Source organism: Brachyhypopomus gauderio, chromosome 11 (genome assembly GCF_052324685.1).
Source record: "Brachyhypopomus gauderio isolate BG-103 chromosome 11, BGAUD_0.2, whole genome shotgun sequence".
NCBI lineage: Eukaryota > Metazoa > Chordata > Actinopteri > Gymnotiformes > Hypopomidae > Brachyhypopomus > Brachyhypopomus gauderio.
The window spans coordinates 10,990,668-11,003,170 of record NC_135221.1 but is presented as its reverse complement, the minus strand read 5'-3'; the positions used below and the strand labels follow the sequence as shown (position 1 = coordinate 11,003,170).

General features: G+C 43.6%; 1 protein-coding gene across 8 annotated transcripts in view; it reads right to left on the bottom strand.

Annotated features, from left to right (window-relative positions):
- diaph2 (diaphanous-related formin 2) overlaps nucleotides 1-12,503 on the bottom strand; it is a 346,005-nt gene that overhangs the window by 315,757 nt on the left and 17,745 nt on the right. For 6 of the 8 annotated variants that reach the window (XM_077021911.1, XM_077021909.1, XM_077021914.1 and 3 more), the window contains 2 exons: nucleotides 10,981-11,085; nucleotides 6,786-6,806 (listed from right to left, as the gene is read on the bottom strand). In XM_077021911.1, the coding sequence (XP_076878026.1) occupies nucleotides 6,786-6,806; nucleotides 10,981-11,085 (126 nt within the window). The remainder of the gene's footprint in view (nucleotides 1-6,785; nucleotides 6,807-10,980; nucleotides 11,086-12,503) is intronic. The other 2 variants (XM_077021912.1, XM_077021916.1) reach the window with 1 other exon arrangement.

Below are 12,503 nucleotides of genomic sequence, written 5' to 3'. Positions count from 1 at the left end.
CATAAGAGTATATTTCCAGCAGTTTTAAGACTAGATCAGTGCTATGGCGCCAGCATAAATTATTCAGATGAGATTGCATAAAGTGCACAGTCGATCAGCAACCTGTCAATACAGGATAAGGCTGGTTCAGACACACCATCAGCAGTCTCTGGCACCAAGGGGGCAATAGCACACAGGAGCTGGGAACTGGTTCTCCCCCTCAACGCTAATGCCCTAATAGCCCTGGAGATTTGACCCAAGAAAGACTGAGAAATCACTCTATATATATATATATATATATATATATATATATATATATATATATATATATATATATATATATATATATATATATATATATATATATATATAAAGAGAGCAAGGTCCATCTCACATGCTTTGAGATGTTTCACATATATTATTTTCCTCTTTAAAGATCAGAGTTGTTACAAATGGCATTCTAACCAGTCAAAGTGCTGTGTAGAGCTGAGAGAAACCCATTAGGTCACTGCCATGGCAACAATGTGGCTTTTCTCGCCCTCACACATATTTAAAATTACTTATCTAACTTAATTTAAGGACATTTACTGCCATCTAGTGGCATTCTAAACCCAGGAACAGATAAACAAGCACTGCAGTATATTCAATCCACACACATCTTGAAGGAACTGTCAGTACAACATGGGAATTTATATTGCAACAGGCATGATGCTCGAAACATGACAATCAGTGCCAGTGCCGGCTCCTTCTACTGAATCTATGTGTCGTTTGTCCTTTTGTAAACGGGGAGAAATGGCTGGAGAGAATTACGGATTCAGACAATGCAATCGAGCGCTAATAAAACTTAAAAGCGGCCATTTTCCAAGGTCTATTTCTCTTGGGGGCCCCAGGAGAAAAGTGCATGGCAGACAGTGCACATTCTGCGACCCAGCCTCGATCAGACCACAAATCATTAGGCTTGGCCATTCCAGGGAAGCGCTCTAAGTGCATGTGATGAGCAGATAATGACGGCTCAGCGTGGAGCGTCAGAAGACGAGGGCCGTAAAACGTGCAGCGCCGTGTCTTATTAGAGCTCTGATTTGCTGATGGCACAACAAGAAGATTGAAAACGACTCTGGTGGGAATTACTGAAGGATAACCGCTCAACCAGGTAGGATCCCTCTGGTTTAGCACCACCATGACCTCTGCTTAGGAATCTAGTAACTGCGGAGTGATAAGTCTTTACTAATCTCATACATTGATCACCATTTTAATCTCATCCTCCCAATGGAGGAATCAATTCTCAACCACAAATTAAGATGCAGCCCAGGCCTGTATTTGAAACATTACTCACACCACACTGCAGAACCAGAACTCAGATCAAGGTCAGTTTAATGCCAAACCAATAGCTACTGAAGAGAATTAGCCTGTCAGTAAAGTACCTCTCCTTTTGTGGCATGTACACTTGTAGATAGAAAAGTCAATACCGCAACACACCAAGTGCTCTAATGTGTGTCCTCGGTGCACAATACGTTTTCCTTTTGTATTCAAAACACACGCTGTCAGATCCTGCGTGAACTTAAACAACCACCTATTCTTCTATCCCACGAGGATGCAAGAACCAGACACGCAATCACCGTAACGGACAGAAACAGAGCAAGCCGACGAACAAGCCGGGGAGCGGAGTGCGATTTAGTTGACCGCTGCAAAGACGCATCGGAAACGGGCCGTGCGTACACACACATGCGCGCGCGCCTGCCTTCGTCCACGCGCAGAGGCAGAAACACGGAGCACATCACGGTTTCCTCGGGAATGAGTCCACCGCGTCCCTCAGCGCTCCCTTTCATCTTCTCATTATGACCAGGCCCTCCTCTCCCCTTCTGATGGCTGGAGTGCTGATTGTTTGTTTCCTGTTGAAAGTAAGACCGCATGACTTAATTCAGCAGTCACACCGAGCACACGGGTCCCTGGCGGGGGCGTAGGTATAGACACACAATCCTACTTTATCAGCTCCATTCCTTTTTTTGCCACAGAGCGTGTTCTATCTATACTCAAAATCATTTTTCCACTATAAAATGTGCTATTATGTGTTTAGCGGGTGTGTGCGTATACATCATAAGTAGACCCTGATTTTAAAACCATATTCTTCCTCTCTGAGTTCCTCTCTCCCACTGCTATATAAATCACTATTCATTAAATGTGGGGATTCCATTCAAGGTGAATCAACTGCACTTCACTTGACATTTTGGTGCAGTTTGACTGAAAAGCATTAAAATTGTATACATTAAGGACATGTACTAAACAAGCAGACTCGGAAATACTGATAACAAATACAGAGTATAGATGAATACACATCCCCGTGTTATTTGACTGTCAATCCAAGCTCAATCCTGAGAAATATGATTACCTTCAATCTCCCAGGTCATACACAGACAAAACACAATAAATCAGATGCTAGAAATACCAGGAAGAGATAAGTCAAGCCAAGACTGTGTGGATGGAATAATTGGCCTCTGAAATATAAATGACATTTGAAAAGAAATATTGCAATTAAAATAAGAGTAACTGAACTTGAGGGATTTTGCTTTATAAGGTGTTTTCAGTGCTAATAATTTCTGACTTACACGTATTATCCTACACAAAAAGCACAATAGTGAAATCTGAATTCATCCACACAGCCTGTTGCACTCAATCAGGAGCTGAAGTAAACACAGGACCGGTTATGGCAACACTGAGGAAGGCAGTTGTTTCAAAAGCAGAACCTGTATCCTAATGTCACATTCAACACAAAGTGTTTACTATCATGACTTCACATGATAGTAATGTCCTCCAGAGAGCACAGACACTGCCTGCAACGGCTAGGGAGCAAAAAGGGAGGCGGTCTACCCGTACTGGAACAAGCCTTTAAACAGGTAGCCACAATGAGCAGCGCCGGCTCTGGCAACGGTGGGCCTTGGAACCCGAGGAAGCCAACTACAAAGTCTCGCAGTGAAAGGAGAGGGGAGGTGTAGCGACGCCACCAAGGTTCTTCATTATGCCTGGAGAGGAAACGTCCGTGGAGTGCGCAGAAGCAAAAGGCACGTGGAAGCAGTGCAGCGGGTAAGAGAGGATGGAGAGAGGGACGGGAGAGAGGATGGAGAGAGGATGGAGAGAGGGACGGGAGGAGGAGAGGATCGATTCACAGAAAGACCCGCTCTGTAATCCGTCTGCGCAAAACAGAAGAGGAGTCAGGGCGACGATGTACTCTATACCCAGAAGAAGAAAGAATTACAAGACAAATGATATCTTCACAATCCATAACCTATAGACATACGGAATCCATCAGGACAGAAATAATACACAGATCCACCACACTATGTTTTGAACAGAGATGCCATAGAATCTCTCGTTAAAACTAAAAAATATTAAGTGAAGCATGAATTACATGAACTAATCTCTGAGATATGTATAAACATTTCTCTCAGAGAGACGCATAAAGAACACATAAAGGTTATTTCAAATGAGTCACGCTTGGCTGCTTGGATATCTGACCTGCCCCTTTGAATTGCCCTAAAGAAAAGAAGAGGCAGGTAGAGGTGCAGGAAGGTCAGGGGGAGGTCAGGGGAAGGTCAGGGGAAGGTCACAAATGTGCAGACTGCCAGCTGACCATGGCAGTGCCACTCGTGAACATGCTAATACCCGAATTGTAACTTTTATTCATTTAGCAATATAATTTTTTTCAATAATTTATTTTGAACTACAAGCTTTGTTGGAACATTTCTAAATAAATACAGCAACGCCGATGCTGGCCCTACTGGCCGATCAGCTGCAGTGCATCAGCTGGTGGTGTTACCAGGAGTCTGGTGGTGTTACCAGGAGTCTGGTGGTGTTACCAGAAGCCTGGCTTGCATCAGAGAGAGGTGGTTGAAAATGCGCAAGCTAGGACACGTCAAAAACAGGTCTGCAGGCAATGACTAAAAATATCAATGGGCAAGTGTTATTTTTAAACTAGTCGCCAGTGGCAACAGACACTAATACTTAGCAATTCTGTCTTCATTGCCAAAATTTATGTATTGAGGCTGGTCACCCTTGTCTGACTTGCCAATGTCATCTTTTGATACCAAAAAGTATGCGGCCCCTTTGAGCGAACACATCCACTCCAGTGAAGAAAGACCAACCCACATGCTGACCACACATGCACGCATATTCACACGGCACATTTTCAGATCTCTCTGGTGCGTTCTGTATAAACGGGTTCTGTCTGCTGTGCACCACAACATGCTAATATAATGGATAACGTAATATCTTTTCATCTTTTGTGATGTATCCACAATAGCCTTCAAAATTTCCACTGGGGGGAAAAAAAGACCTTCCACAAACACACATTCTCAGTGCAGTGTTAACACAAAACCGATTCTTTATTTAAATTTAATCTAAGCTGAATCTTACATTCACAGAAGCATACGTCTCATGGAACATTGACATCCTGCAAGACTCTTTCTTGCTAACCTTTGGTCAAACTCTCAACTTTGGTTTAAAATGTGAGTGATTGAATGAACGTACATTTATATGGCGCCTTTCAACAGACCCAAGGTCACGTTACAATTAGTTTCTGTGCTTAGTTTTAAGAGGAGCGGTCATCATTCCTCAATTCTAGCACATTTTTAAAACTAGAAGAAGTCACCCTTAGAAACTGATCTTTGCCTTTGTACCAGATAGAAGGTCATGCTTTGGTCCCTTGGTGGAACAGAAGCTAAATCATTTCTAAAGTACAAGCTTTGTCCATTATTCTCCCAGACTGTAGAAGTGATTCTCCAAGAATGTCCGGGCTAGGGCAGACACTGCACACTCCAGTCCCACAGGTCTTAGGTGTTTCTCCATCTCTCTTCTCTTTTATCGACAACTCCAAACTAGCTGGCATGTTTCCGTGGAAACAGGCGGTCTCCTAGCGGCTGCACTGACCATGTGATTATTGATTTCGTCCCATGGTCCGGAGAGCCTCTGCAGGTTAAGTCATGTAACCTTGTCAGGTTGCAGTGGTACAGACTTCAGGACTGAACACCAACTGGGCTCCGTGTCTGTGAGCTGTTTTTCTAAAGTGCAGGAACTTGCTAGCTACCACTCACTCATAGTGGTGGGTTTTGTCAATACGGAGCCACTGTAGAGCAGGCAAGCCATTATTCTTACCTTAACACTCAAACCATCCACGCCTTTAACCTAATAAACAGGCCAGCGGCAAGCCTCTCAATCTAGTGTCCACCCTCCTCATCTTCGTCATGACTAACACCGTCAGCGTGGCCATGGTGCTCATAGGGACAGGTTTAGCCGTGTCAATTACCGCCAATTCACCTCCACGCGCTGCAGACCTATATTACCTCAGGGATCCTGCCACAGAGATTTCATGGACAGAAGATGGCAGGCACCATTCTTCTACCCCTGAAGCAAGTGCACCTCTGGCCAGCAAGCCGGCCTCGCCTTAAACGCAGCACTACCCACACGCAGGACTTGTACTTGCACAGACAGGGAAAGAATTGGGAGGAGGAAGAGGGGCAAGAGGAAGAGGGCTGTCAGCTCGACTCACACACACACTTCTTCATCACAACCATTCACATGAAGCGCAGCCGCAGGAATCATCAACAGGCCAGGAAGTACAGCAACATCCAAACTGCCCAAAAACTCCCAAATTAGAGGAGTGCTTTGACCGGGCCATCGCCCACTGGTTCACAAACAGATACCGTTTCAATGGCAGTGTATTGATCAAGCTGGAATATGATACAAAACCTCAACCTTTGGCGTGCATGGAAATTTCTACACATCTGACAAACGGCAGGGGGGGAAAAAAAAGCCCCGGCAACTTCTGTGCACCAGCAAACGCGACAACACAGAACCCGCCCATGTCACTGCAGACGCGGGGCCCACATTGGTGCGTCTTAAATGACCCGTTCACCTGTAACTCTTTATCACAAAGATTCCCCACGCACGGCTCCCGATTCCCGCTCATGGCTTCCACCAGACAAATAAAACACTATTTCTAATGACAAGTGGCACTTGCAGAAGCAATAACTGTGCCTCAGCAAATAAATAAAATAAACCAAACAACCAGCAGCCTCATAAGGGCGATGGGGTTCCACTATGTGAGAAATAGGGGAAGCAAATCTGCAATTACCGCATTACGGAGCTGTGAAATGAGGAAACATCACCATCTCCAAGACAATATATATTTATAAAGATTATTACAGCCATTTGGTGCAAGTGCGGGTGGGGCAAATGACAATAACAACATGAGCACCAGTGAACATTTCAGAAACAATAGTGACATGGTGTAATGTGGCTGGAATAAAGACATGGGTTTTCAAATGTGCTGGGCTGAATGTCCCATTGCTGAACTGAAAGTATTTATAGGACAGAGGTGGAGGGCAATCAATATTTTTCTCACTGTTCAATCAGCAGGGGTTGGGGTTGGGGTGGGGGTAATTAAGTATTATATTCTCAATGTTCTGTCTGAGGGAGAGAATGAAAACAATGACACTCATTTACATATGGAACATTAGAATAAACAGATTAGGTCACAGATAGTGAATATTTGCCTAAAAACTATTGCTCATCTTTGGTGTCACAATATTTAAATGTTAATATGTGTTAGTCTATGATCCATTTAAAAGAAAAAAACTGCTTAAATATACACAAAGGACACATTCTCAGGCAATAAGAACACTGGAAATCCTTCATTTGAAAGTGAATCTATTACATGCAGGAATTTTGAGGAATCTGTAAACCCTCTCCAAATAACATCCTATTAACTATATTAATGTACATAATAAAAAAGTAAAAAATAATCTGCTACTTACCGGAACTTTGCTCCCAGTTATCTGCATGCAGTGGTCAGCAAAGGGGATTAATGTGCAAAGAGACACAAACAGCACAATCATTAGTAAGCCAAAGGATCGTTTGTACTAGCCTGCTGCAGTATTAGTGCTCCATATTTCATAACAGTTACACAGTGACCCTCTCTACCACAGTCAACATCACACACACGCTTGCACACACACATGCACACAGAGGGTTCACACAGAAATGTATGACAATGTCTAATTTTGATAGCTGAACAATGAGACCTCCTTTGAAGTGGGGTAGAATGACAAGATATGTATCTGCACTACAGTTCAAAATCTTTCAGTGTTAATAATACAGGAGTAGAACTTAGAGACATTCATATACAACAATACATTATCAATCTTAATTATTTTTCAAAGTTGACCTAACTCAATATTATGGCTTCAGAAGAGATTTTTGTAAAACAAAATCACAAATACATTACAGGCTAAAATGCCTGAAAACACACAAAAATAAATAAAATTAAAGAACAAATCAATCAGCTGTCATTGACGGTTTTCATCAGGTGTCATATTTGTACCCCATAATCTCACATTCCTTGGAGTCAGCAGTATTGTTGTGTTTTAATGGTGTTATCTGAAAGCATCAAGTGCATTCTGGTTAGATGGGGTTAGCAGGTGGGGGGAGATGATACATTTTTTTATATACTTATTTGTACTTAATCTGTAGCTAGTCACCACTCTACTAAAAGGCACTGATTATACAAACTTTAAAGCCTTTTTTTTTTGCATACACTAACTGTTCCCTTCTTCAAGTAGTATTTATAGCTACCATAAAATTACTTTTTATCTTTCTTGCCACTTGATCATAAATAACACATTAAAAATAAACCCATATTTTCTGCTCCTTGACAAAAAAACCCTTAAAATCTAGACTTGCGAACCTCGATCATAAATACAGTCCTTCATTTATGCTGCTTTTATATACTATTCATATACTTTACTGCCAGTGCCTACTTTTATGCTAACTGCTGCTACACACTGGTAATGCAGAGCTTTATGGCTTAGTGTGGCCGAATGAAACGATTATTCAGCTTGATCAAAAGAACAGACATTATCTAGAAACCACATAAAGAACTGTGAGTCCGAGGGGGAATTACTGCCATTGTCGATATCACTATATATATATATACATACTCACACACACAGTATATATCTCACTGGGGAGAAAAAGATTGTTCTAATGTTAAATCATGTTACCATGTGATATGGTAATTGGACTGTGAAGCACTGTATTATAAAGAAGGCCCTGTAAACAAACTTCACAGAACATGTCATCTTAACATGAGCTAGGTATTTATATCCTCAGCTCCTGGTGGTAACCTGACCATCAAATCCTGCTCAGTACAGATTGGCTTACTTACTTATGTATCACCTGAAAATAGAACAGTATCATTTCTTTATTTTACATTTTTTTTAATAAACCGTAGGGCCCCACCTTTCTCCATAATAACAAAATATTAAATGTTTAATATGACTATGATTTGGTATGATTTTCTTTCCCCCTCAAGGACCACTGCTTTGGCTCAGCATCACATAAAACAATAATGATTTGTATTTAGGAGCCAATCAATCTAGAAACAAAAGAAAACAAAAAGAAAAGTTAATGTTTCTCATCACACTAGGCTAAAGAGAAGAGCGGCTCGGTGAGAGGCACGCTTTGGGACATTTAACGACATTCACGTACGTCTGGCACGGAGGGGGCGTGTTCAGTGTTCAAAAGAGGAAGGAGCAAAGAAAGAGATCTTGATGCAGTGTGAGTGGTCAAGGACACAGCAGCAGTGCAGGGACGTCGCTTTTCTTTGGACGCAGCACAGATTCAGAAGGATGGGCTTAATTCAGCAGTATGGTTGCTTCAAAGGAAATCCGAAGTGAGGATCATCTGAAAGACTTATGCTGGGGCCTGCTAGACATTTGGAAAGGGTTCTTAGTCTAAACTTGGCTCCTAAAACTTTCCTAAAGAGGAAAGACATAGTGTATGTGGCTAGTGTACGTGGGTAAAAAATAACAGGACATCACATGCAACAACAGCATTGAGCAGTGGTGCTCGCTAAAATGCTGCATAAGTGTGTGTTAGAGGGAGAAGAAGGGGTTGTAAATCATTATTAGAGAGCTTAATCATAAAAATAAATAATTATTAGAGAGCTTAATCATAAAACGTCTCATTTGCGAGGGAAATTTGTGTGATTAAAAAGCTGTAACTGTTATACAAGCTTTGTGATTCCTCTTCCTTCCTGTGCTCACGCTGTCCCTCCTTTTGCCAGTAATGAGCTGCAGGGTTCTGTTACATGCAGAAATGCAAGAGACTCAACTAGACTGGATGGGTTTGTTTACCCCACCAATATTTGCACAGCAAAGCTCTTCACTGCAACATCATCTACTGTAGGCAGACGCCCACGTCTGGCCACAGATTAAGTGGATTGAAGGTACTCCACTCACTGTGGTTTATACAGTCGGATTGGGATTATTAGCCTGGATGTGGTCCAGGTCTCGGGGGTGGTGGGGGGTGGGGTTGGGTGGGGGTGCTATGGCTTCTCCAGCCCTTGCTAAATGACACCTGCAGCACTATCACAGTCCACCACACTTGTCCACTGCCAGAGAGCCTCTTAACTACTCCCACTCTACACGAAGAAAAAGAACACTGATCCAGCACCACCAGAGACAGACAGAGACAGTGCACAGGAGAGGGGGGGTGCATGAGTGTATGCGCCTGCCGGGGTGTGTGTGTGTGTGTGTGTGTGTGTGTGTGTGTGTGTGTGTGTGTGTGTGGGGGGGGGGGGGGGGGGGGGGGGGGGGGGGGGGGGGTGCACATTAGTCCTTCATTTTGCAAGCAATAAGAAGGAAGCCCACCATGACAGAAGGAGTAACCCTACCGTAGGAGGGGAAAATCTGATTTTGAAAGGGGAAGGGAAGACATTGTGAAAACACCTGATGTGGAAGGAAATGACACCTCGTGACCTGTAAGCACGCTACGACCCCAGTTCAATCGATGCGTTGTCTTCAATGTCACATGCCTGACTACCTACAGATAGTGCTAAGATATTACTGGCCATGTGACATAGTCTAGATTACCATCTGGAATGTATGGTTGGAAATTCCAATTAGGTTTTAATAAATAAAGACTATTTAAAAAATGCGGGCGCATGCACGCGGGCATACGTGTATAAAACTGCACTGAAACAATTTTGCCCCGTCCTGCAGGAATGCTCCAAGTGTGATTGTGCCGTGCTCATGGGTAGCTGCGTTCTTAAGAGCAGCGAGGAGCAGAGCCCTGTCTGTGGCTGCCGTTGAAGTACAGGGGGATGGGTGTTGCGGCCATGGTAAACAGCTCTTATCACATAAACGCACATCTCTTCCCTGGAATGCAGCGCACACGTTAAGCTAGCTGCCGGCATCCCCTGACGGCACTGTCTGCAGCCTCCGTGGTAAAGGGCAGCCAGCGACCACTCCCTGGTGGGACGGGACGGCATCGCGGTGCGGGTTCGTCTTCAGCCACATCGAAGCCCTCACATGATTAACCCTCCTGTAACGTTTGCTGGTTTCACCACACATGTAACGGGCCTGCTGCGGAGTTCGAGTGTTTGTGATTGCTATCATTATTAATAATGCCAGTTAATTATCACAACAATGGCTGACTTTATAAAGCAAAAAGGGCAGTGTGCCAAAGGCCAGCCGGATACGAAGCTCACTTAAGAGAGTGATTTAGGGTGGAATGTGTGCTTCTCCGGCGTTTTGGTTGAGCCTAACCTCAGGGGCGCCTACTTCATAAAGAGAATAGAGAGAATTGCAGCCAAAAGCCAGGGATTTACCCCGCGAGGCTGTGGCTTTGTGCCTCTTATCGGTTTACGGCGATGAAAGAGTCATGTTTCAGATTACCAAGCAAGAACGGTGATGCGTAAAAAATTCTAATGAAAACTTGATCCCAGCACCATAAAGCTCGGGACAGCGAAATACAACAAAAGTATATTGATAAGCACCTGGGAAAGAAGGGGTGGAGGAGGGTAAATGAATAAAAGAGATAAAGGAGGCAGCAATCAAAGATGTGGGGCTTTAGCGGAAGAGGCAGGGAGAAGATCAGGTTAAGCTTATTATTCCACTGTGTCTTGCAGAGTGTCGTGCACAAGGAGCCCGAGACACGTGGAACACTTACAGATTTGGCCGTGGCGGAGATGTACTGGACCACCATCTCTCGCTTGGTGCTCAGCTCCTTCTCACGCAGGGGGGCCTTGCGGTCTTCATTTAGGTTCATGTCCTCCTGGAGACAGAAGCAGGAACACGTACGCACGGAGCGAGTTAGTGCTTCGGATGGGAGTCGAGCACATGGATGGAAGCTGAGAGTAATAGGACTGATGAGGACGTGAGGAGACAGCGTGGAGTTCATACACAACATGACAGTAGGACAGCTGTTAGCTGCATGATGACACCATCAGCACTGCACAAAGTTCATTTGTGAACGTGGCCATATTCTTGCAGTTTTGCACACTGTTCTTTGCTGCGCGCAAGTCCTATACAACTGCCATAAACTGTGACCATAAGCTTTGAGGTATGACTACCAGTGTCATGCTGTGACAAATACACTGTGTGAGGACAACAAAGAATGTTGTTGCTCCGACCCTTCTGGCAGTTAACAATAAAGCAATAGTACCATGCTGCCCTCTTGTGAAGAAAGGGGGAATTGCAGGTCATTTTTGTTTGACGCATGTTGTAGCAGTGCTGTTAAAATGAAGTATTTGCAAGAAACATGGATGACCTTAACATTTTTTCTTTTTTTTGCAATTTTATTTAGCAAATATCTAACAATATCACATGAAGGGCCCTGCAGAGTACTTGCAATATGTACCATACACTGTCATTTCAAAATGAAGGGCATGAAAACCTCTCTAATCCACATGAGATCTTTTTAAAACTTTTACAATTACCACCCCTCCCCGCTTCCACCCCTCCACCCCTTCATCTCTATTGGACCAACAGCCATTTTAATTAATCTCTACATCTCTGGACCAATTCGACTCCCTAATTGGTACCGAATGTGCAAGCTGAAACATGGTGCAGAAAATGAAATGTGCGCTGTCAGAGAACAGCAGAAGGCCTGCTAAGCAAGTGTCAAGGTCTTCAGTAGGAGTAAAGTCTCTCCAACATGATTTTATTTTGCTTTAATTGTTAGATCCTCGAGTGGTGACGTTTAGCTTCAGTATTTCCATCATTTACAGACACTGCTGTATACAACACTGCCTAGGCTTAATATACATACACACGCCTACCTCACATGAGCAACTTCCTCCCTCCCTGTACATCTTTCTTTTACCCTCTCTCTCTCTCTCTCTCTCTCTCTCTCTCTCTCTCTCTCTCTCTCTCTCTCTCTCTCTCTCTCTCTCTCTCTCTCTCTCTCTCTCTCTCTCTCTCTCTCTCTCTCTCTCTCTCTCTCTCTGGGATATATTAGGCAGCCAGTGAACAGTCAGTTCTTGAAGTTGATGTGGTGCAAGCAAGAAAAGTGGACAAGCTTGGAGATCTGAGCAAGTTTGGCAAGGGCCAAATTCGGATAATTAGATGACTGGGTCCGAAACATATTCCAAGATGGCAGGACTGGTGGGATGTTCCTTGTATGCAATTGTTAAGTACCTTCCAAAAGTGGTTCATGGTAGTGGTTCAATCGGTCAGCTGGCATTAGGATCA